The sequence below is a fragment of the Phodopus roborovskii genome, unplaced genomic scaffold (assembly GCF_943737965.1).
Source record: "Phodopus roborovskii unplaced genomic scaffold, PHOROB, whole genome shotgun sequence".
Classification (NCBI taxonomy): Eukaryota; Metazoa; Chordata; class Mammalia; order Rodentia; family Cricetidae; genus Phodopus; species Phodopus roborovskii.
Window position 1 is genome coordinate 4,187,067 of NW_026126540.1, and position 23,725 is coordinate 4,210,791.

Consider the following 23,725-nt stretch of genomic DNA (forward strand, 5'->3'; position numbering starts at 1 on the left):
CAATTCAGCTGGGTAGAGGTGAGATCTGACTTAGCAGTTTTCCTTCTCTGATCTTCAGCTTGAAGCTTGAATCCCAATATCTGACTCTGGGTCTTTTATTTTTTGTGCTACACAGAATGGTCCAGAATTTTATCCACAGGAAAACACACACTGTGAGGTTGAGCCACCCTGTTATAGAGGGCTGAGCTGTAGAAAGTTAAGGAAGAAATCAAAAAACAAAGTCTTCGAGACTGGCTCAGGTGCTCACAACATAAATGTGAAATTTCCATTTCCAGTCAGCTGGAGCATCTGGGCTTCAGGAGGCAAATCACGGGCTAATTTAATGCTCACTCTCCAAATCCCAGGTCTCTGCAACAAGGAAGAATCCACTTTGGGTTTGAAAGAAGAAACCATAGGGTGGAGGGGGGGGGGCGCTGCATTTTGCAGGTATTAAAGCCATGGAATTGTTACTCAGGAGAAAATACGTACTGAAAATCAATTTTGTAATTATAGGCAAATTCCATAAAAATGTTTTCCGTGACATGGTAAACAACTTGGTAAAAGTTCTGGGTCTTCCAAGCTGTTCATGAATGTGTGTCCTTCATTTCGGTCCAGGTGGGTCTATACTTGCATATCAGAAAGATGGACATTGTGGGTCTATGACTTGTGCCCAGCAGTATTATTGCTAGAACACTATTCTAACAATAAGGTCTAAGGTAATACCTGTGGAAGAACATCTGAGAACTTTGCCTCATGAATTTGTAATAAAACACATTTCTAATAGAAGCTTATTTTCTAAAACTCCTAAGGTTACAATGTGCACATCCCCCACCAGAAATAGGAGGTAGAAGACTAGAATTGCCTCACACAGGAGATGGTGCTAAAGGGTTCCATGAAGAGAGAAGCATTGCTTCCAGCTGGGGAATGTGGAACTGGAATGAGTAAGGCTTTGGAGAGGAGATGGCATCAGACCTGCAGAGACAGAGAAGGAGAACTCACAGACACAGACAAAGCTATGTGACATCGCCGCATCAGGCTGCCACTTACAGAAGCAACGGTGCTGGAAGGAATGGACCAGGCTTGGAAAAGAAGGTTGAGTATATCTGAGGTGCCTTGTCAAATCCATCATGACATATATCTTCAATGGGAAGGGCTAGGAGAAACTTCAAATATGTGGAGTAGATTCCCAGTCTTTTGAGACAGGCATCTTACATTCAGCCCAGGGAGAAGAATGCTGGCTAGATGCACCTCAGCCCTTGCTAGAGTTTACATATGAAATCTTCCCCACAAAAGGCTCCTGTCTTAAAGGTTTGGCCCCCCAGCCTGTGGAGCAATTTTGGGAGATGGTAGAAGATTTAGAAGGTAAACCCTGGCTGAAGGAAGTGGCACATCATAGTGGCTGTATCTTGTTCTGAGCCGCCCCCCCTGCTTCCTGTCCACCATGTCATGTGTCCCCTCCACCATCATATTCTGCATCATCACCAAAGACTATGATCTGAAACCTTAGAAATGGGAGACAGAGAGTCCTTCCACTCTTAAGCTATTTGTGACAGCTATCATGTCCCAGCAATGAGGACAGGTCCTGCTGCCTTTCTCAGCCCCAAACAAACACAAAGATGCTATATTAATTATAAAACTGTTGGCTTGGCCAAAGGCTAGGGCTTCTTATTGGCTAGCTCTGTCTTAATTACTAACCCATTTCTACTAATGTAAGTATTTCCACACGGTCTTATCTTACCAGAGAAAGGTCTGGACCTCTTATTCCTTTGGCTGCTACATGTCTGAGTACCTTTTTCTAGACTTTCTATTCACCTGCATACTTGTATTCCACATACATACATTAAGGCAAACACACACAAACATATTAAAAAAAATAAATTAGTCTTTTTTAAAAAATTCAGAGCTGGTAGCTGAGCTCACAAGTAGAGTTCTTGTCCAGCATGTGCAAAGCCTTAGGTTCAATCCCTATAATTAAAAACAAATATATAATAAATATAGAAATTTAAGTCATTCTGTAAATATGTTTCTCATATTGGTTAATGAATAAAGCACTGTTGGGCAATCGGAAAGCATGATATGTGGGATTAGAAGACAAGGAGAAGAGAGGAAGTAGTAGGGAGGAGATTCAAGATGGAAGACGAAGAGAGCATAACACCAGCCCCTCTGTCCGATAAGATGAGACCACGTTGAAATGCTTAGATTAATAGAAATAGATTAAGACAGAGCCAGACAATAAGAAACATTAGAAACAGGCCAACAGCTTTATATCTAATACAGTGTCTCTGTGTGTTAATTAGGGCTGGCATGGCGGTGAGACCAGGCTGCTGGAAAAAGAACTCATAACAATTAGTTTATAATATTTTATATTCATTTGTTTTAGAACTTAATATATCCTTATTTTCAAATATATATATATATACTTATATATATATATATATATATAACTTTGTATTGATTGGTTGATTGTTAAGGATCACTTGTAATGGAGGAATTTGCTTGCAAAAATAAAAACAAAAGCAGCTAGCCTGTCACATTATTACCTAAATCATTAATAATGGGTTACTAAAAGTAATGACACTAATATATTTTTATTTCTTCAGAAAAATTTCATATTCATGTTCTAGACTAATCCCAGTTTCACCCTCATGAGTCTATCTTTCTTTTGGTCTTTTTGAGACTGGATTTCCCTGGATGTCTTGGAATTAACTCTAGACTAGGCTGGCCTTGAACTCAGAGGTCTGCCTGCCTCTGCCTCCTGAGTGCTGGGATTAAAGGACACCAGCTTCCTCCTTGGTCTTATAACCTGCCTTTCCCATGCTTCAGGAGCTGTGATGTGAAGAACACTGTCCCTCCCCACACTAGGCCAACTCATTGGGGATGAGATGTCCACTCAGCCTTTTTAGTGAGACTTAGACTTGGGCCTTGGGTTTCACTTTCAGTACTGTCACTAACTTATTCTATGATTCATATGTGCATCTGTCCATCCATCTGTTTCTCTCTTGTTCTAGGGACTGAATCCTGAGCTTAGCACACACTAAGCAAGTAATTCATCAATAAAGTACATCCCCAGTCCAATTCAGGTGTTTTAACCTACGTTGGCCTATAAAAGGATAATACTAATCTACCTATCTCATAAAACATTAAATAAGCAGAAAAATAAAATAATGTACATAAAAGTTCTTTGGGAAACTAAAACCAAACACAAATGTGAACTTAAGGCCAACCTGTGGTTACTCAGTGAGACCCTTATGTTCCTATGGGCCTGTAATTTCTCGACCTTCAATCCGGGAAGAACACTGTTTCCTTAACAGAGGAGCCAAAGCATATGACTTTGATTTTTCTCCTAGCATGTGGCTTGAAGAAGCCTTTTGTTGGCTACTTGGGAATTCATAACGTTGAAAGAGGAAACTAAATTCTACCCAAGTCAAAGATGGAAAGACAGGAAGAACAGGGAATCCCTGTGATCTAGGAAACTAAAACAGTCACCAAGACCTCTGGGGGAAAGCAGGCTGGGTTAAAACTGTCTGGTAGTAGGGGAGGTTACCTAAAACCTACAGTGGGCAAATGCCTCTACCCTGCTTTTACCAGACACAAAGGATCTTGCCACCTGAAGACTTCTCTTTATAAAGTTTCCTTTGCTTAGTGATTCCTGCCTCCTGCTTTTTTTTTTTTTTTTTTTTTTGTCCTGTTTTAAAGGCCTTTTCTGCAGAGGTCTTCCAAGCCAATGTCATCTTCATAACAGGCCAGTGTAAAAACCTTGAGAACTTCGAACTGTCCCATTATAGGCATTCATCAATGGGATGTCAATTCAACATTTTGACTGTTTTTCTGTTGTGTCCTAACTCCTCTACAATAAGCTCCCAGAAGACAGAGAAGGGCTTGATTTCATAACATCCCCAGAGTGGGATGGAGTATCTAGCTCAGAGAAGGGCCAACATTAAATATTTATTGAGTCAGTGATGGAAGAAATATGATAAAAATTAAAAAAAAACTCCAAAGCAGATTATCTCAGGTCACAAATCATTTCCAGGAAGGCACATTGATGCAAATATACATAAAACTCTTAATTAACTGTTTTCATGGAAGATTTATTACAAGTTAAAGAACTCCAGAAAAGGAGGATACTTAATAAACCAATTGCAGTAATGTAATATCAATAGGAAGGACTATGCTGGATATGCTAAGAGCTTCTTACAGACTGGATCATTTATATTTCCAAACCACTCATGCCTAGACATTTTGAAGAAGGACCATGAAAAGTTTAGGGTTGTTGTATCTCAGGCCTGAAGACAAAATCCCCTGGTCAGCAGACACAAGAGAGGAAATGTCCTTCTGTCCCAGTGTGATGTGCTGGAAGGGGTTTCTTGATGGATACACTTGGTTTTTCTCAAACTATTAAAGGACAGCTTCCAGGAACACTGATGCTACTGTGACCAGCCTGGTGTGTGTGTGTGTGTGTGTGTGTGTGTGTGTGTGTGTGTGTGTGTGTTTGTGTGTGTGTTCATGCATTTGTATGTAAGTATACATTCATTTGTGTATACCATACGTTGGCATCATGTGTCTTCCTTATTTGTTGGCCACTTTAATTTTGGGAAGAATCTTTTACTAAACCCAGAGCTTTAACCTGGCTACGTGACTAGCAAACCTGTGGATTCTACCTTTCTCCTCTTCCTCAGACATATGCTGACCCACCCAGCTTTGTACATGGCTGCTGGGAATCCAAACACAGTTTCTTATGCTTTCACAGTAATAATTTTACCAACTGAGCCATATACCCAGCCCATAATGTTCTTCATCTTTATCAAGCTATATTTCAACACACCATGCTTTTTGGATAGAAACCCTGTCTTAGGGTTTCTATCCCTGAGAAGAAACAGCATGATCATGTAAACTCTTATAAGGAAAACATTTAATTGAGGGGCTCCCTCAGAGTTTCAGAAGTTCAGTCCTTTATCATCACAGCTGCAATCATGGCAGTGAGCATGGTGGTGTGCAGGCAGATGTCGTACTGGAGAAGGAGCTTAGAGTCCTACATCTTGCAGGCAACAGGAAGTAGACTCAGAGTCACACTGAGCAAAGCTTGAGCAAGAGACCTCAAAGCCCGATCTCTAGTGACACACTTCCTTCAACAAGACCATACCTACTCTAAAATGACCACACCTCCTAATAGTGCCACTCCCTATAAATTTATGGGGGCCAATTACTTTCAAACTATGAAGGTTACGTTTCACTATCTGTTCCCCCCCTCATATGTGCTTATTAACACAATCTGGTGCAATTTTTAACAAAATGTACTCCTCCTTGTGAAACATGTAATTACCATCTTCCTCACTAAGTGGCTTGCTCTATTTGTATGTTAGAGGTTTGTTTGTTTGTTTTTGTTTTTTAAGAATCTGAATAATGAACCTACGTCTTGTGAGGTTTTAAAGGCACAAGAATTTCTTTTCTTTCCATGAAAAGGTTGTATACAATAAATCACACTGCAAATAAAGATGGGTTAAGTAAAAGTGAACACTCTGAGAATGATGAGTTTCTGTAGAGGGATCTAATGGACGATGCTTTGGGGTTATCCGTTTGGAAAGCAGAAATAAAAACTCCAGCCCATACTTAGTTTCCAGAGCTTATTCCTGTAAGCAAGACTTCTTGATGTTTTATTTTATAGCAGGCCTGTGTTCTTTAACTGACCTAAAATTCTGCAAACAAATTCTAACTCATTAAAAGAAGACACAAATGAAACAATTTAAATGCTGTGTGTAGAAACCAGTGAGATGGTTCGAACTGTAAAACTCTGCTACTTACACCAGAGACATGAGTTTGATTCCTGGGACCTACATGGGGGAAGGAGAGAATAGGCCCCCTCCCCCCAAAATATATAAAATTTATATAAGATTCCCAAATAGGCACCCTCCCCCAAAATAAGTATATGTAATATAACTTTAAATTGAGTACTTTTGTTTCAAAATTCAAAACACCAAGCAGCCACCCTCGTTTTTCATCAGCCACAAAACTCCCAGCACCCTGTTTCCTTCTGCCATTGTTTCCTATATTGCTGGCAGAAATCCCAAGACCTCTGACTCTAAAAGCCTGAAGAGACTTGCATTTCTCTCACTTTGTACTCCCAGCCCATCTCAAACCATGAGCTTGCCTTATCCCAGAGACTATCGTGAAGTCATGAAGAAGGAAGACATCTGGCATTTGTTCTCTGTGAAACCTCATCCTGCCTCTGTTCAGTTGAAAAGGGTATGCAGAACTCCATTTTTGGTAGGTGTTTGTTTTTAAATTTATTCTATCAGTTATGGTGAGCATCCAGCAGGGCTTCCTGAATACAGAATATACTTAGTATACAGTGTCAGTGTAAATTCTGCTAAGGAAGGGGGAAATAGAAAACAGCACAAACCGGCAGTCACTCAAACAAATCTCTTCCATCTGCCTACCTGGCTATAGGTGGAAACAGTCAACTAAGCTTCAGGGACTAGTGCTGGACTAGTGCTCATTTCTCCCGATAGAGCATGGCCAGAGCTTCAGCTTCACAAAGACTTAGAAAACCCCTGTGCTCAGGGGCATCCTGTCTGAGTGACCTGGAGACACTTCTCCAGGAGGTGAAAGGATCATTTGAAGTTCCCACCAAAAGAGGTTCTAGGAGAGTCTTCACTTAGGCTGGGTCATGGCCCATCTCCATCAACCCCACCCCCTACCCATCCCAGTCTTGGTCTGTTTCTCTTTTCAGGAGAGAAACCTTGGCTCAGAGCTGAGTCTGTCTAGTCTCTGATGTCCTTTGACTTTTTTCTCACGACCTTGAAACACACCCCCCCCCCGCGCCCCATTAGTTTTTCTTTTCAGGGAGTCTTCCCGTGTCAGTGGGTCTGTTTTATACTGCCTCAATCAAAGTGACTTCTTCCGGCCTCCAACACCCAACAGATGGGGGTCTGGGTCTGAGTACGCTGAGGCTTTCCCTGGCGGTTGGGAGCACGAAGGTAAACTGATCCAAGTATTAAGTGGAAACGCTGACTTCCTTTAAAGTAAGACTTTATAAACGAATAACCTTGAAAAGGACCTTCACATTTCGCTCAGGAAATTGGCCAGCCTCTTACCGCTCCCCTCCGCCATCACAGATTGGCTGTTTATGCTGCCAGAGGGGGCTCCTTGCATCCTGCAACTCAAATCCTTGCTCTCTACTTTGGGCGTAGTGGAGCGGAGGGCTGGGTCCGGTAAGCCTCAGAGAAACAAGGGTCTTTTCCCTTCTCCTAGGTGAGCTGGGGTAACCTCTAGTCAGAGCTTCTCTGTCCCTCTGGGGCTACTTCTGTGGCTGTAACTTGAGCCTCTCCAAAGAATTCTCTTACCTGTTCTGGAGTTTCTTAGGGTCCCAGCTTCCCAACAACCTGGACCTACCTGTCAGCAGAACTATCCAGCAGTTCCCACCCCGGAACCTTAGGGCAGCATTGGGGCTGCATTGGCCGTTAATGGCCATCATCCATTTTTAATAGAAAGAGCGCAAGAAAGATGGTAAGCGAAACCCGGTCGCGAGTCAATTTAAATAATATTCCTGGGAAAATCCAATCACTTAAAACTGAGACACCTACGCTAGTGAGAGAGAGCGCCCCGCCCGTCTGGCGGGGAAGAGCGCGCAGGCTGAATTAATCAAGATCAAGGGGCTCCCGGGCTGAGAGCTCAGCCTTAACCCTTCCAGCGCCGTGGGGTGCCCAGGTGCGGGAGGAAGAGCGCGGCCGGCGACGGCCGAGATGCCCGGAGTGACCCGGCGCAGGCCACCTCTGCTGATTCCCGCGACTCCACACGCTTCTCCGGGGACCCCGGCGCCGCGGCGCCCCGGCTCGAGGTCACAAGCTCGCGAGGCGGCTTCGGCAGTGAGCAGTGGCCGCCTCCCGCAGCCTCGGCGCGCCCCGGGCTCCTCCTCCCGCCCCAGCGTGGCCAAGTGAGCACCGCTCCGGCCGCAGGTAGCCGGGGCGCGGGAGGTGGCGCGCGCGGGACCCATCGCAGCGCCCGGCCGCGCTGCCAGACGGAGCTCGGAACCTCGCTGTCCCGGACGCCGGCGGTGGCCTGTACCGGCCATGTGGGGCCCGGGGGTCACGGCCGAGGGCCTGTCGGTGGCTCCAGCATCGCCGCCGCTGTTGCCGCTGCTGCTGCTGCTGGCACTGGCGCTGGTGGCGCCCTCGCGGGGCGGCGGGGGCTGCGCGGAGCTGGCATGCGGCGAGCGGGAGCGCTGCTGCGACTCGGCCAACGCCACGGCCGTGCGCTGCTGCAAGCTGCCGCTCCACGCCTTCCTGGACAACGTGGGCTGGTTCGTCCGCAAGCTCTCTGGGCTGCTCATCCTGCTGGTGCTCTTCGCCATCGGCTACTTCCTGCAGCGCATCATCTGCCCCAGCCCACGCAGGTACCCGCGTGGCCAGGCGCGCCCTGGCCAGGCACGACCCGGGCCTGCCGGGGACTCCGGGCCGCCGGGGACCGCGGGGCCACCCGACGACGACGATGATTCGCCTGCCCTGTTGCGCGACGAGGTGGCCGCGGGCTCTCAGGACTCACTGCTGGACAGTGGGGGCGGCCGGGGCCGAGGAAGTGGCGGGCGTCTGCATCCTTCCTGCGTTTCAGAGCACGAGCTGCGAGTGGTGTCGCCGGTCTTCCTCCAGCTGCCCAGCTACGAGGAGGTCAAGTACCTGCCCACCTATGAGGAGTCCATGCGGCTGCAGCAGCTCAGCCCTGCGGAGGTCGTGCTGCCCGTGTCGGTGCTGGGCCATCCGCGAGGCGGCAGTGCCGGGGACCCCGACGGCGGCCAGGGCCGCTTTCCGCTCATCTGAACGCTGGGAGCCTGACAGGGGTCACCCAGGCCGTACGAGGCTGGGAGTTGCGTGTGGCACGCAACAGCTGGTGTGTTGGCGGCCGCACTGACTGCCTTTGACCATACCTAGCATCCCCGCACAACCTGTCGCCCCGCGCCTGGGTTGGGGGTCAGTCCTCTCCCTCTCGCTCCCTGGGGATCTTGTGTTTTTCTGTTTCTTTGGGCTCAAGGCTGGGCAGCTCGGTGGGGGCGACAGCCTTTGAACTAGCTCGCAGTTCCTTTTGGACGGTCGTCCCCGCCTTCTGCCATGCCTCCCCTTGTGTTCACTGTAAGTGCCTGCTTCTCCAATCCAAAAGAACGCATAAACCTTTGATGTGTCTAGAGACCCTCGGTTTGCTTTATGTTTGAAAAGGAAGGAGCTCAGGTCCATTCCCCCGCCCTCCTGCTTGGATGGGTCCTGGTCTCCCAGGACTGGATGGTGAAGCCATTGGCTCTGGGCCACACCAGTGACTGCTACATGCGGGTCTGTGGAGGCAGCCCTTGGCTGTGATGGGATCCCTTTCTTGAGAAGGATTCAGAAAACCCTTTGGTGTCTTCCTTACCTATGAAATAGTCACGACTGATGGCTCACAGTTAGGTGGGGAGGGATAGCATGATGGATGGTTTAGTTGCTGTCAGATGTAGCAACTCATTAATCCAGAACGTATTTGTAATTTGGTACCAATGAACTCTTGGGTTTTATCTGTAAGGTGTTTGGCTTTTACTTTTACATTGTGTCGTGCACTAAACACATCAAGAAGGTAATTCAACAGATTGACAGGGTAATCACTGTTCTGTTTTAGGCCCATAACAATCAAGAAGTCACCCACATTCTGTCGTTGTTTAATACAGTGTTGGACGTTATTTCATTAAAGGTGTAGGGGTGGGCAAACAGGAAATGTGACATAAAAACATGAAGGATATCTTATTTTCACTATTTGAGAATATATTTTATTTTTAGTACTGAAGCATAATACATAACTTTTTATAATAACTGTGTAGTCTGGGTCTTACCTGTATCTTTCATCATGCAATTATATATAAAAAGACCATTGACACATATATGGCACACCATGCAGCAAGATGGCTTGCCTGTATTTCCTTCTCTTTTTCTTTTAGGATACATTCTGCAGCATGATCTCAAACACTGAATTGTAACTTTTGTTTAAACCTGTAACTTTGCAGTATGGTGCAAAGGATTCACCCAACCTTTCTTTCTTAAAATCAAACAGTATCATTTTACTAATTTTTGACATTCCCTTTAATCAAAGGGCAATAGGACACACTTTAATGCCTCATGTGTAATGTACATATGGTATTATCTGTGTACAATGTATACATTGTATGCCATATAGCTGTGGCAGCTTAGCTAGCATGAAAGAAAAGGGTGAAAAGGAATGCAGCTATTCCTGGAGAAGTGTGAATAGTACCAGTTGTCAAGAAAGATTATCCACAATGACTGAAGAAACTGGACAGGCCTGTGAGATCTTCAAGTATCTGATTTGTATTTAAAAAAAAAAAAAGATTTTGTTACTTTTAAAAGCTGATTGAAAATGTCTGACCTCCTGGCAATTTTTTAAATGTATGAATTATAATAAAATAATAGTTTGCTTTAAATGTCTCAAAGCCGATGACCCTGTCATTAAAGAAAACCATCGGAAGTGCATTAAAACAGAAAACCACTAAAATGTTTCTCTGTGCATTTTTTTTTTCTTTTTTAAAGACAGGATCTCAATTTGTAATCCAGCTGATCTGGGACTCACTCACTCTGCAGCAGGCTGGCCTCAAACTTGCCTCAGTCTTGATGCCCTGCCTCCCAAGTCCTGAAACTGTAGGTGTGAGCCACCATATCTGGCTATCTTTGTACAATTTTATTAGATTTATGACTGTGTATGAAATGTGTGTCTCTTGTTTAAGAGCAATTTTAAACTGTGAACTAACAGACCAAAAAAAAAAAAATAGGCGTTGAGATTTTACAAATTTGAAACAATACAAGATTTAACCAAACATAATTATACTGAGTTATATACTTATGTTACTCAGATATGGTGAATCAGGTATGGTGAATTTGTGTTGTCACTATCAGTACAATTAATACAAAAAAATGAGCTTACTTTTAGTGCATCTATATCTTAGTCAGATGTATTCAAGAGTGCCGTGTTTTTCAGAAAAGACTCAGGTCTTCTCATCAATAATAATAATAATAATATTAATCCTAAATATGGTAACTAATATGCCAGATAAACATATACATACATGCATACATACATACATACACATAATGTACATGTCTGTAATCACTAGCTGTGTAAAAGCAATGTGTTAAGAGAGTTCACTATCACAACCAAAGGGAAAATGTCTTGAAATAGAATGAGTTTTAAAAAGCCATTAATCGCTACATTCAGCAAACGCAAAGGTGCTCCAACCGTGGAAAATGGCATTGGCAATTATACCAAAGGGCATGAGGTGTACTATATAAGGAAAAGGAGATTCAATTGTAAAGGCCAAAGGGAATATGAAGGAAATGGCCTCACTTAACAGTTTAAAAGGCAATATGCTAAGTACCTTGATGTCCTTTTTTGTATACAGTTTCTCTCAAGAGGAATTAATAAGCAATTCAGAGCTGAAACTGATATGTTATAAGCACAAATATGATGTTCAGATCTATACAAATATTCTGAAATGACTTTTTATAAATTGTAAATAACTTGGACTTCCTGGTTGAGAGCAACAGTGATGTGTGTTGGATTCTGAGTAGCAAGCCTTAACCAGCTCTCCAAAGTGGTTCAAGAATCCCATTAGCAGTAAAACAAACCCTCTTTCCTTTCATGTGGCCACCATAAAAAAAATCAAATGTTAAATAAACCAGCACTTTGGTTATCCACAAGAACATATAGAAGCTGATTTTATTTATATACGTTTAGCTACAAATTTTACTTTTAATTTTATAATTACCCCAATTTTAAAATGGGGGTGGGGGAGTGACACTTAATGCTTGTTAGTAATTCAAATAGTATCAGCTTCCCTCTGAACTTCTTAGTTAAATGGGGTTAAATATACCTATTGCTTTGCTATCTTACACTTCTCTATTCTCCCCTGTGTTCTTAGCTTGCTCTGCGATGTCTTTAGGAGGTTTCTTCAAAGGCACTTCCACATGGTCCTCGCTGCTGTAATTCAACAACACTCTGGTTACAACTTTGCCCTTTGCACAGAACTCTTACAGATCAGTATTTATCTAGTTTTTTTTCTTTGTTTACTCTGTGTCTGACTTCTGTGGGCTTGCATTTTGAGCCAGGTAAGTTTGTCCTCTTTGTCCATTATAGGACTATAAACTTTTTTCCCTTCGATTTTTTGTAGAACTTTCTCTCTGCCAGTCTGGCTAAAGGGTGAGATCTTAATATTTCTAGTTCTCAAGCAAAATAGACCCTGGCATCTATCTCTTTATTGCTCCTTATCTAAGAATTTTGGAAAAGATGGTCAACACTTCTCCCAGTCTTGCTCCAAATATATGTTCTTTGCTATATTGGAGTAAAGAATTTGACCTTGTCATTTTCTTCATATTCATAACAGGGACCTTATTCTCCTTCCAAACTATAGGTGTGTATATATGTGTGTATATATATACATATATGTGTATATATTACACACACACACACACACACACGCAGTATCTTTCTGCGTTTTTCTCACAGTCAGTTTTGTGTTCTCCTTGGTGCATACCTTTTAAACTAAGTAATGATAAACTGTCTTGGCTTGCCAACAGACTATTTGTTGTATTGAATAAAAGATCCCATTCTCCTGTTATACACTATGAAGTCTGGAGATCTCAAAAGTAATTTGAGTTAAGATGATTGAAGTCTCTTACATGCTTCATCATGTTCTCCATTAAGCTATTCACAGTATTCTGTGCATAACTCTCTACTTAGTTACCACTGTGTCAAGGAAGAGATAAAGAAGTTAAAGGCTTTCTAGAATCCAATGAAAGTGAATGCACAACATACCCAAACTTAAGGAACACAATGAAAGCAGTATTAAGAGGAAAGTTCATAGCACTAAATGCCTTCGTGACAAATTTGGAGAGATCTCATACTAGTGACTTAACAGCACTCCTGAAAGCCCCAGAACATAAAGAAGCAATCACATCTAAGAGGAGTAGATGGCAGAAAATAATCAAACTGAGAGCTGAAACCAATAAAATAGAAACAAAGAGAACAATACAAAGAAACAAGGAAACAAAGAGTTGGCTCTTTAAGAAAATCAACAAAATAGATAAACCCTAATCCAAACTAATTAAAAGCCAGAGATAGAATATCCAAATCAACAAAATCAAAACTGAAAAGGAGGATATAACAACAGACTCTGAGAAAATAAAGAGAATCATCAGGTCATACTTCAAAAACCTATCCTGCACAAAATTGGAAAATTTGAAAGAAATGGACAAATTTCTTGATAGATACCACTTACCTAAATTAAATAAAAATCAGATAAACAATTTAAATGACTGATAAGCCCTAAGGAAATAGAAGCAATAATTAAAAGCCTCCAAACAAAAAAAAAGGCCAGGGCCAGACGGTTTTAATGCAGAATTCTACCAGACTTCGAACACAACACACATCCACACATGTGGTAATATTTTTTTAAAGCTTACAGTGGGTTCTTTTTGTGTGAAATCCAAATACATGGAATTTCCAAAGCTTTTTACGGTGATTTTGGACATTATTTTTATTAAAAAAAAAAAAAGAATTTATGGGAAAAACAAATGCCTCAATAAATCCAGTAAGTGGAAGCTGATGTGAGTTGGACTGTGGTCCTCTAGTTTAAAAGACAGGTAGCCAAAGATACATAAGGATGGGGCAGGCAAGGAAGGACTTGGAGTTATAGAGTGATGAATCTGTGAGGGTAGATAGTGGAGGTCTTAAGATCCTGAGGTGGGTAGAGATGAGACTGGTACAAGAGACAGGCCCAAGAGACTGGCCATTAGCTTCGGAGATCAAAAACTGAAACACCCAGCTAGATAAGCTCTGAGTAAGGGCAGGGTTGAAGCAGTGGCCTTGGAAGTAAGTTCTGGGAGAATGGACATGAGACTGTAGGGATAAAGTGGGGAGGCAGGCTGCCAGGAAGGTAAAGGTCAAGGCAGCCCTTGAGGGTTCAGTATTGAGGGTAATAAATTGGACCAATGGACATAACTGAGCCAGAAATAAAGCTTTTTCTATAAACATTTCTGATTTTTATCCTGAATAAGGGACTATAACCTTAAGCCTAACCCCAGGGAAAATAACTAGTTTAACTACTTAAGAGTGAAACTTGTGGAAATAAAAATAGTATTCTTTTAAAGAGATTTAGAAGATAGATTAATTTACTCTTTATTGACTCTTCCATACTTTCTACAATTTACAATGGAATAGATTTAGGGGTGTCTACACAAAGTACGTTCTAGATAAGATAACCTGAAAATAGAAGAAACTCTGGGGTGAAGGGAAGCATAGTTAGAAGGCTGGGCCCCGTCTTGAATCCTAAGTTTGTAGGAGGAAACACAAAGAGAGAATCCTATTGGCTAAAGAGCTTACAACACTGAATACAGGGAATAAATCCAGATTAGTATTTCAGGAGAATCACAAGGGACTAGGAAATAGGGGTGGAGGGGAGCTTGTTTAGGTTCTCATAACGAAGACACTGTAGAGTCAGGGATAACATATGTAAACATCTCTACACAAAGTACATCATGGGGCTTCTCGAATTAAATCCTCACTGTAGGCCAATGTCGTACCCTGGGCACTGAGTGCAAGGAAGCCATTTCTCAAGAAATGCAAACATCATCTAACTTTGGATCCTTCAGCCCAACCAACAAACATATTCTATCATTATCAGTAAAGCTATTAGAGCTGTAAAGGGTTAGGTGAGTCACATACATTTTGGAATCTGAAGGTGGTTTATCAGCATCCAGACGCTACTGGGGCTGCACAGGCTAGAGTGTGGGAGCTCATCTAGAGAGCAGAGGCATCCTCATCTCTTTGGTGTTGTGTACATGTAACTAAGCTCTGAACATCGATTTCCCACAACCTTATCTGCAGATCAGCATGGATTTTTTTCAGCAAAGAATATTAATCTGTTTATTTTCTTATTACATAATATCTTTTGTGGTATGTACAAGATGCTATTTCCTTTCATTATTAATAAGGATTTTAAGGGAAATGGACTTAAGGTACAGTGTGGCCCTCGATAGGATTTATATAGCATACTTAGCTTTCAGAAAAGCATAATGTGTCTTTTTGATGTTTGTTTTTTGTCACAGTGGGGGATCTCACTCATGGACTTGCACATACCAGGCAATAGCCCCTGAGCGATAGCCCCTGTCAAAAGACATACACAGTCTGAATGTACAAAGATAAGTTTAGAGATATTCTACAATATCCTTACACTAATATTTTACTATCCTAAAATATATGTGCTTTAAAACTTAGCATAGGCTGGAGAGATAGCTCAGTCATAATGTGCCTTCCAGGCAAGAACAAGAACCTTAGTTCTGATCCTCAGAATGTGTGTAAGAAACCAGGCATGGTAGCCTGTGCTGTAACACCAGCCTTGTGGTCAATAGGTAGACAGAGAGATGAATCCCTACAGCTCCCTGGCCACCCAGCCTGCCTGGCTGAATTGATGATCTTCAGGTTCCATGAGAGACCCTGACTAAAACAATCAAGGTGAAGAGTAATCAGGGTTACATCAGTGTCAACCTTGGACCTCTACCACACACATGCACACACACACACACACACACACACACACACACACAAGTATCCACATGCACATATGCCGACACCACACACATGCACAGCATGCACATGTGCAAAATCATGGACAGGAATAAAACTTAAGACATATGTTCTGTTCCATATACCACACTGTGGTGATATTTTATGATCTAACAAATAAAGCTTGCCTGAAAGTCAGAGTGCAGGCCTAGCCACACTAGTTAACCACAGAGGTCAGGCAATGGTGGCTCACACCTTTAATCCCAGCACTAAGGAGATGGAGACAGGAAGGGATATGGCTGGGCAGAGAGAGGAATATAAAGGCAGGAAGAGACAGGAGCTCATGGCAGTCTGAGGCAGCAGTCTGAGGAGCAGTGCAGTCTGGAAAAAACTCTTTAGTGTCTGTCTACTTTGCTTCTCTGATCTTTCAACTTTCACCCCCTGATAGCTGACTCTGAGTTTTTATTATTAACACCAATTAGAATTCACATTAGTCCACACTATTCAAAATATTTTGGAAATATCAATCTGTAGCAGGGACCAGTAACAGGCATTGTTCTTCACTTAGTATGTTGATAAAATACACAAAATATTGAGATACGTGTGTGTGTGTGTGTGTGTGTGTGTATAAAACAATTCTATCAAAATGATAAAATTTTTAGTGTTGAAGAAACTGAGAAGCTTCTATGATAAATGTGGAGCAGTGGGGTGTTTGTTTTGTTTTTCTTTTTGTTTTTACTTTTTTTGCACATTTTAAGTAAGTTTCTCATTCTTTGCCCCGACTGACCTGAATTTTCTATACAGACCAAGCTCTCCTTCTGCCTCTGCCTCCCAAGCACTAATATTAGAGGTTATGTGCCACCACACCTGGCTTAAGTATTTTTTATATTTTTTAGTGTAAGACAGAATCATATATAAACACAATGTTCAAAATGGCAGGAAACATGACTTTCTGATACAGAACAGAATATAACTGGTCCTTGTGAATGTCCTGAGTGACAGACATGACTTTGGTATGCTAGTGAGGCACTCAAGATGGGATGGCCACCTGAAGTACCATCCATGTGATTAGTGGGCTAGAGCTTTCAGTCTTCTGAACTCCAGGGGGCAAAATAGGTTTGGAGACTGAGTTCATTTGAGTAATTTAGTTATGCCTGTATAATGAAATGATTAAATAATCAAAACTGATGTGAGGATACTGGGGTGGGTTGGAAAGATGACAAACAGATTCCATAAGGAGAGACATGGAAACTCTGAAAGGATCTGTTCTCTCCTTAACCCTCACTCCCCATCTATGTTCCCACACTCACTGTGAACTTGGCGGATGCCTTCTTTCTCTTTTTTGTTCTCTCTCTCTATCTATCTATCTATCTATCTATCTATCTATCTATCTATCTATCTATCTATCTATCTCCCTGATTTTCGAGACAGGGTTTCTCTGTATTGTTTTGGAGCCTGTCCTAGAACTAGGTCTGTAGACCAGGCTGTCCTCAAACTCACAGAGATCCACCTGCCTTTGCCTCCCAGGTGCTGGGATTAAAGGCATGAGCCACCAACGCCCAACTCTTGGTTATTCTTAAATTGCATTTTGCATGTTAAAACTCAAATTATAGCTAATGTTTTGGTGGGTTACATGAAATAATTCTAGCACTCTTTAACTTGTGGGATCTGACACTAATTCATTGATAGTTCCTTCCAAAATTGAATTGTAGGACAGCAGCCTATGCCAGAAAATTGTGGTTAGGACACATTTGTGCCATGACAAAACTTGCTCACTGAAAAGATATTCCACAGAGTGAAAAACCAAGAAACCAGTGAGATCAAAAGGCATCAGATTAAGATTCTATCTCATTTTGTACTTGGCATCAGCTTCTTGGAGATCTCTATAGCTTTGCTTTGGCTTTTAGCTTTTGAAATAAACTCATTATGTAGCTCAAGTTGTTCTAGATCTTGCTATGTAGCCCATGCTAATCTTGAAATCTTCCTGTTTGTGCAGGCCTAGCTAAGAATCCTTATGTTAACTGGACTCTGAAGGTTTCTATATGTCTTTAGTTTCAAATTCGGTTATATTAAGCTATCTTAGTTAAAGTTTCTATTGCTATGAAGAGATACATGACCACAGTGACTCATAAAGGAATACATTTCATTGGGTTCGTTTGCTTACAGTTCAGTCCATTATCACAGTGGAACATGGCAGTATGCAGACAGACATGGTGCTGGAGAAGGAGCTGAGATATCTACATCTTGCAAGCAACAAGAAGTGAACTGTCTCAGTGGGCATGGCTTGAACATATATGAGACCTCAAAGCCCACCCCAACAGTTTCACACTTCCTCCAACAAGGTCACACCTGTTAGTGCTACTCCCTTTGGGGGGCATTTTCTTTTAAACCATCACAATAGCCTTAAAGAAGTTGTTCATCTTCAGAGTTCACTATGGCACAATTATACACAGCTACACATAGACCAGTCCCACACAGGTTACTATTCCAGAGAGAACAAACATCCTGGTGGACTGAATAAAAGCAATGGTGAAAAATCCAAAGTGTCGCTGATGAAGGTGCTTTCCAGGTCTCCATATAAATGCTAAACATAACTCCTGATGGGGTACCTGGTATGTATTGGTAACTAGACTTGGTTTTATGGTGATCATATCCACCAAATATGTCTTTCACCAGGTCATAGGAAATGCTGCTAGGGGCCTTACTTGCATGGCATCCCACCAAAACGTACTGCTACAGAATCCATCAACAGTTTGAGGAACGTCATCAGATCTACTGTCTTAGCTTTCTCATGTGGGCCCTTTAAAGCCTGAGAACATGACTGTAATTAACAAGAAAATGAGGGAGGTAGACAGGAGAATCAAGGAACTCATCCCACAGATAGAAGCCTAGAACACAGATCCTCCATGCAGAAGGCCCTACAGACAGCTGAAAAGTTAACTGATGCCAATGGATCTGGGAAGTGGAGGGTGGTGGATGGCTACAAAGGGTCCTGACAGGAACTGACATGCTGTGTTGACTTCGTTTATCCAGGAATGTCAGAAAATGCAGAAGAGAACCATAAGAAAAGATACTCCACAGATTCAACCACGAGTCACTTTCCTTTAAACCAAGAGACACCTACAGCCAGGCATTACTCTGGGATGCTTGTCAGAGAATGTAGCATGCAATTGGAACAATCACTGATTGTGTAAGGTCAAGGAAGATAATTGTATGAAGGGTTAGCCTTCTGGCCTTCTTCATAAGTGTCTGCATTAGACAAATTCCTGTTTTCTTGCTGGCCCTGAGGAGGGAGGTGTACAGGAAATGGGGAAGAATGTTGTTCTCATAGCAGGAAGAATGATGCTGTGACTACACTTTCATTGTCTTTCCTGGTTTTAACTTTCTTCTTCCTGATTAGCTGTTAACTGTCAACTTGACACACCAACCTGGAGTCATCTAAGCAGAGGACTTCAAATGAGGAATTGCTTTGACCAGATTGTAGGCTTCTCTGTAGGGGATTGTCTTAATTGTTAATTGATGTAGGAGGGTCCAACCTACTATGGGTGATACCATCCCTAGGCAGGTGGTCATGAAATGTACAGGTCAAATAGCAAGCAGTATCCTCCATGGTTCCTGCTGTACTTCATTAGTTGTGATGCAAGTTTCTTGGTAAAAAAGTAGTGCTGTGTGGACCAGCAATCAGGTCTATCTTGAGTTCCTGCTTTTTTTCTCTCAGGACTGTCTCCCAGGACTATGACCTGGGACTATGTCTTAGTTTCTATTGCTGTGAAAAGACATCATGACCAAGACAACTCTTATAAAGGAAAAGCATTTAATTTGGGGGTGGCACATACAATTTCAGAAGTTTAGTGCATTATCTTCATGACAGGACATGGCAGCATGGAGGCAGACATGGTGCTGGAAGAGGGGGCTAAGAGTTTTACATCTGGATCTGTAGGCAACAAGAAGCAACTGTGTGCCACACTGAGCATAGCTTGAGCACAGGAGACCTCAAAGTCCACTCCCACAGTGACATACTTCCTCCAACAAGGCCACACCTACTCCAACAAAGCCACACCTCCTAATTGTGCCACTCCCTTTGGGGGGCATTTTCTTTGGAACCACCACAGACTATGAAAAACGGCCTCTTCATTCCACAAAGCTGCTTTTAGTCAGGGGCTTTTATGATCATAGCAACAGAAATGAAGGTAGAACACTACCAGATGCAGTAGTCAGGACCAGGGCTATAGCTGCAAGTAAGAAGAGGATTTGCATCCTAAGAAATCAAGCCTTTATACCTTTATATCTAATTCCCTTAGCATCTGATGGGTGTGTGTCTTGGTCTGTTCTCTCCTGCTATAACAAAATACTGCAGAATGGATGAATTACAAAGAAATTACTTTCTAATGACTTTGGAGGTTGAGAAATGCACTATCACGGCGCTGGGATCTGGTAAGGTCCTTCTCTTTGCATCCTAACCGGGTGGAGGGCATAACACAGTAAGAAGACAAGTATAGGTGGAGCAAGGAGACATATGTCTGTGTTGAGAGAAAACCTTTTCTCTCAACTCCACTCTCTTATTAAGGCACCAGTGCATTTGTGAGAGTGGGGCCCTCATGACCTAAACACTTCTTAAAGGTCTTACCTCCTAGTACCTTCACTATAGCAATTAAATTTCAACATGAGATTTGAAGAGGACATTCAAGCCATGGCACTCTATAGGTTAACTAGTCCTGTGTTGTTTATTGATAGAAATAGCACTATAATTCTATACTTTAATGTAATCTTACACTGTGTGGCATGGACTGAGGGAGAAGTACTTGAAAGACCATTATCGTTGTTTATGATCTAGAATCAGCACAATGGTCGATGCCGTTTCCAAAGGTGGAGAAGCAGGATTGGTACCTAAGGATACAGGAATGAGTAATTAGATTAAATAGAGAATGCCAAGATTATATTAATGCTTCAAAGAAGGCTTAGAGGGGCACATGATAGTGTATTACTTCAGATATACCTGATGACTAAAGGGGTGATGCCCTGTGTTACTAAGACCTCTCCTGGTTTTGGAAGTTGACAAGGCCTAACTGATGCTTGTAAACCTAAGGGAATCTATCTGTGAGGTATGTTGGTCATTAAAATGATAAAGGCCCATTGTAAGGAGTAGGTTTTTCCTCCTGCTGATGGTCTTGTCCTGCTGCAGCACCAGCCCCAATTAACACACTGTCTCTGTATTTGATATAATGCTATTGGCCAGGTACTAGTTTCTTATCTGTCTTAAATATTAACCCATTTCTGCTAATCTATGTATTTCCATGTGCTTTCATCTTACCAGAGAGCCAGCTGGCGTCCTGCTCTCTCCAGACTCTCCATCTTGGCTCCTCCTTACTACTTCCTCTTTCCTCCTTGTCTCCTAGCCCCACCTATCTTGCTTTCCTATTGGCCAACAGCGCTTTATTCATAAACCAGTATGAGAAACATATTTACAGACTGACATCTCCCATCAGCCCTTACTAACAGAGATTAGTAATACACCAGTATCTTCTTTAGTTACATTTATCATATACAATTGGTGATTCACACTGGCCTGGTTGGTTAAGAGTCCAATATTAGTGTTGCCAACTGCACTGGGAAATTACAAATGTTTTTACTGTGCTCTGAAGGGTATGAATTTTTGTTGTTGTTGTTGTTGTTTACTTTAAAAGATACTGTGTCAAAGACCAGGGGATTGTCTATAATAAAGAATCTACCTGACCTTTGGAGGACTGAAGGAGAGTAACTGGCACAGAATTTCCAAAGTTCCAGAACTGTCCTATACAATACGGTATCTGTTATAATGAATGAGGTGATTTCTGGGAAGGAACCTAAACAGGGTATGGTTGCCAGAAGAGGTGGGGGCTAGAAATGAAGTTCAACTGCTGGCTAGTTTATAATGTCAACATGACAAAGGTTAAGAATTATTTGTAAAGAGGGGATCTCAATTGAGAAAATGCCTCCATAAGATTCACCTGTTGGCAAGCCTGTAGTGCATTTTCTTAACCAGCGATTGATATAGGAGGGCCCAGCCCATCAAAGATGGTACAACCTCTGGGGAGGAATTAGTTCTGAAGTACTATAAAAAAGCAGGCCAAGCAAGCCATGAGGAGCAAGCCAGTAAGCAACATCCTTTTATGGTCTCTGCATTAGCTCCTGTTGCCAAATTCCTGCCCTGTTTGAGTTCTTGACAAGACTTCCTTCAATGATGGACTGTGATGTGAAATGAAACTGAAATAAACCCTTTCCTTCCCAAATTGCTTTTGGTCATGGTGTTTTATCACAGGAAACTAACACAAAAGCCAGTGTTTTAATCAATTATGTGTATGTAATGAAACTTTGATTTTAAAAACAAAACAGAGAACCCCAAGACATCAAGACTTGGGGAATAAGCTTCCTGTTGAACACATTCATGAGTGAGGCAGATGGTCAGTCTCCTGAAATCCACAAGATCAGAACATGGAAATTCTGTTCTGATCTTCCTTTTCCCCAGGCCATGCCCCATGTGCCTCTTCTATGTGCCTGTTTACTTTTCCATTTACCATTCTAAGTAAAGACTTCCAGTGAGTTCTACAAAAAAAACTAGTGAATTATCAAACCTGAAGCAGACGGATTTATGGGAACCCCAGATGTACAGCCATGTCAGACACAAGGGCAGGTAGTCTTCGGAGTCTGGAACTCAAGATAATTCAGCTGTGGTCCATGACCTTTGTGTTGTCTATTGCTAGGTAGTCAGTGTCAAAACTGAATTAATTATAAAACACCACAGAATACAGACAGACTTCATTATTTTTTATTGTGATAAAATATACAAACATAAAACTTAACCTTTTAACCATTTTTTCTTTTTAAACATTACAATGAAATTTAACAATGAAGAAAACATGTATAACATATAAGTAAATTCCCCAGATTTCATGAAATGAACACACTCTTGTATCCAAATTCTGAACCAAGAATTGAACAGTCTAACATTTCATAAAAGAAAAGGAATATATTGGGAAGGTAACCTACATGAGAAATTACAATGGAAGGGAAAGAGGCAATGTGTCCTAAGGAGTATGTATGAGCTCTGTAATGCATCGATTCCAAGCAGAAGTTTAGGGACACTTTAGAGGGATATCTGTATCACTGTTAAAAAGCTTTGGTGGACAGTAATTTGGGATATACTAGATTAAGGCCAGCAAAACAGCTTTATCCACAGAGGAGGTGAGTTTTAAAAACTCAGACTGTAGGTTTTAACAGCCCAGGCACTCTCAAGTCAAGAGAGGAATAAAGAAAAGGGAACTTGCCCACCTCTTTTTCAATATGATAAAAATAAAATAAAATTTATCATTTTAACCCCTTTTAAGAGGACTATTGAGGTTCATTAACATCCACAATGCTATGCAACCATCACCATTATCCATTTCTAGAACTTACTCATCCCAAAGAGAAACTCTGCACACGCTACACAATAAAACCCCAATCTTCTAAGTTCTTGTCCCTCTTTTCTCTTTTCTGCCAGGAAGAACTTGCTTATTCTAGGTACTTCATGTAAACACTATCTCCCAGGACTGACTTCTGTGATCTGTTCACTTCACTTAGAGTAAGTTTACCAAGGCACATCTATGTTACAGCATGTGTCACAGTTCAATCCTTTCAGGAGAGAATAATTCCACTGCATGAGGATACCACATTGCTTTATGTAATGCCAGTGGATGGACATCTGAATTGTTCGCAGCTGTTGTTATTTGAATGACACCATCAACTTCGGTGCACAAGTGTCTGCACTGTAACATTTCCCCAAATCTGTTCTTATGTATTTTTATTTTTATAAACTATGAGAGATACTTTACAATGTACAAATCAAATAGAAACTAACAATAACATACATTGTATATAACCCCAGGCTTTATTATAAGCATCAATAACTATTCATACTAAAGAACCAGGAATAAAGAAATAAAAAAAAAAAAAAAAACTGGAATGTAACTAATGTAACTCGGGCATAGATAAGCATATACAAATACTTTGTTAATTATTAGACTAGAAAAATATAAATGATGGAATTATATCAATTATTTTGTGCTTAATCTTCCTGAATGTACTTTTAGTATTAAATACACAGAAAGTGCATACAATTATATTAAAGATAATGCCTTTTTTTTTTTTT

General features: G+C 41.7%; 1 protein-coding gene across 1 annotated transcript; it reads left to right on the forward strand.

Annotated features, from left to right (window-relative positions):
• Nucleotides 1-7,818: 7,818 nt before the first annotated feature.
• Nucleotides 7,819-9,513, forward strand: CUNH3orf80 (chromosome unknown C3orf80 homolog). Its single transcript, XM_051199215.1, has one exon. The coding sequence runs from the start codon at nt 8,046-8,048 to the stop codon at nt 8,787-8,789; it is 744 nt and encodes a 247-aa protein (XP_051055172.1). The 5' UTR covers nt 7,819-8,045; the 3' UTR covers nt 8,790-9,513.
• Nucleotides 9,514-23,725: the final 14,212 nt, after the last annotated feature.

Bases quoted from the DNA above. Each gene is read 5' to 3' on its own strand.
- CUNH3orf80 (XM_051199215.1), top strand. From the start codon at position 8,046: ATGTGGGGCCCGGGGGTCACGGCCGAGGGCCTGTCGGTGGCTCCAGCA.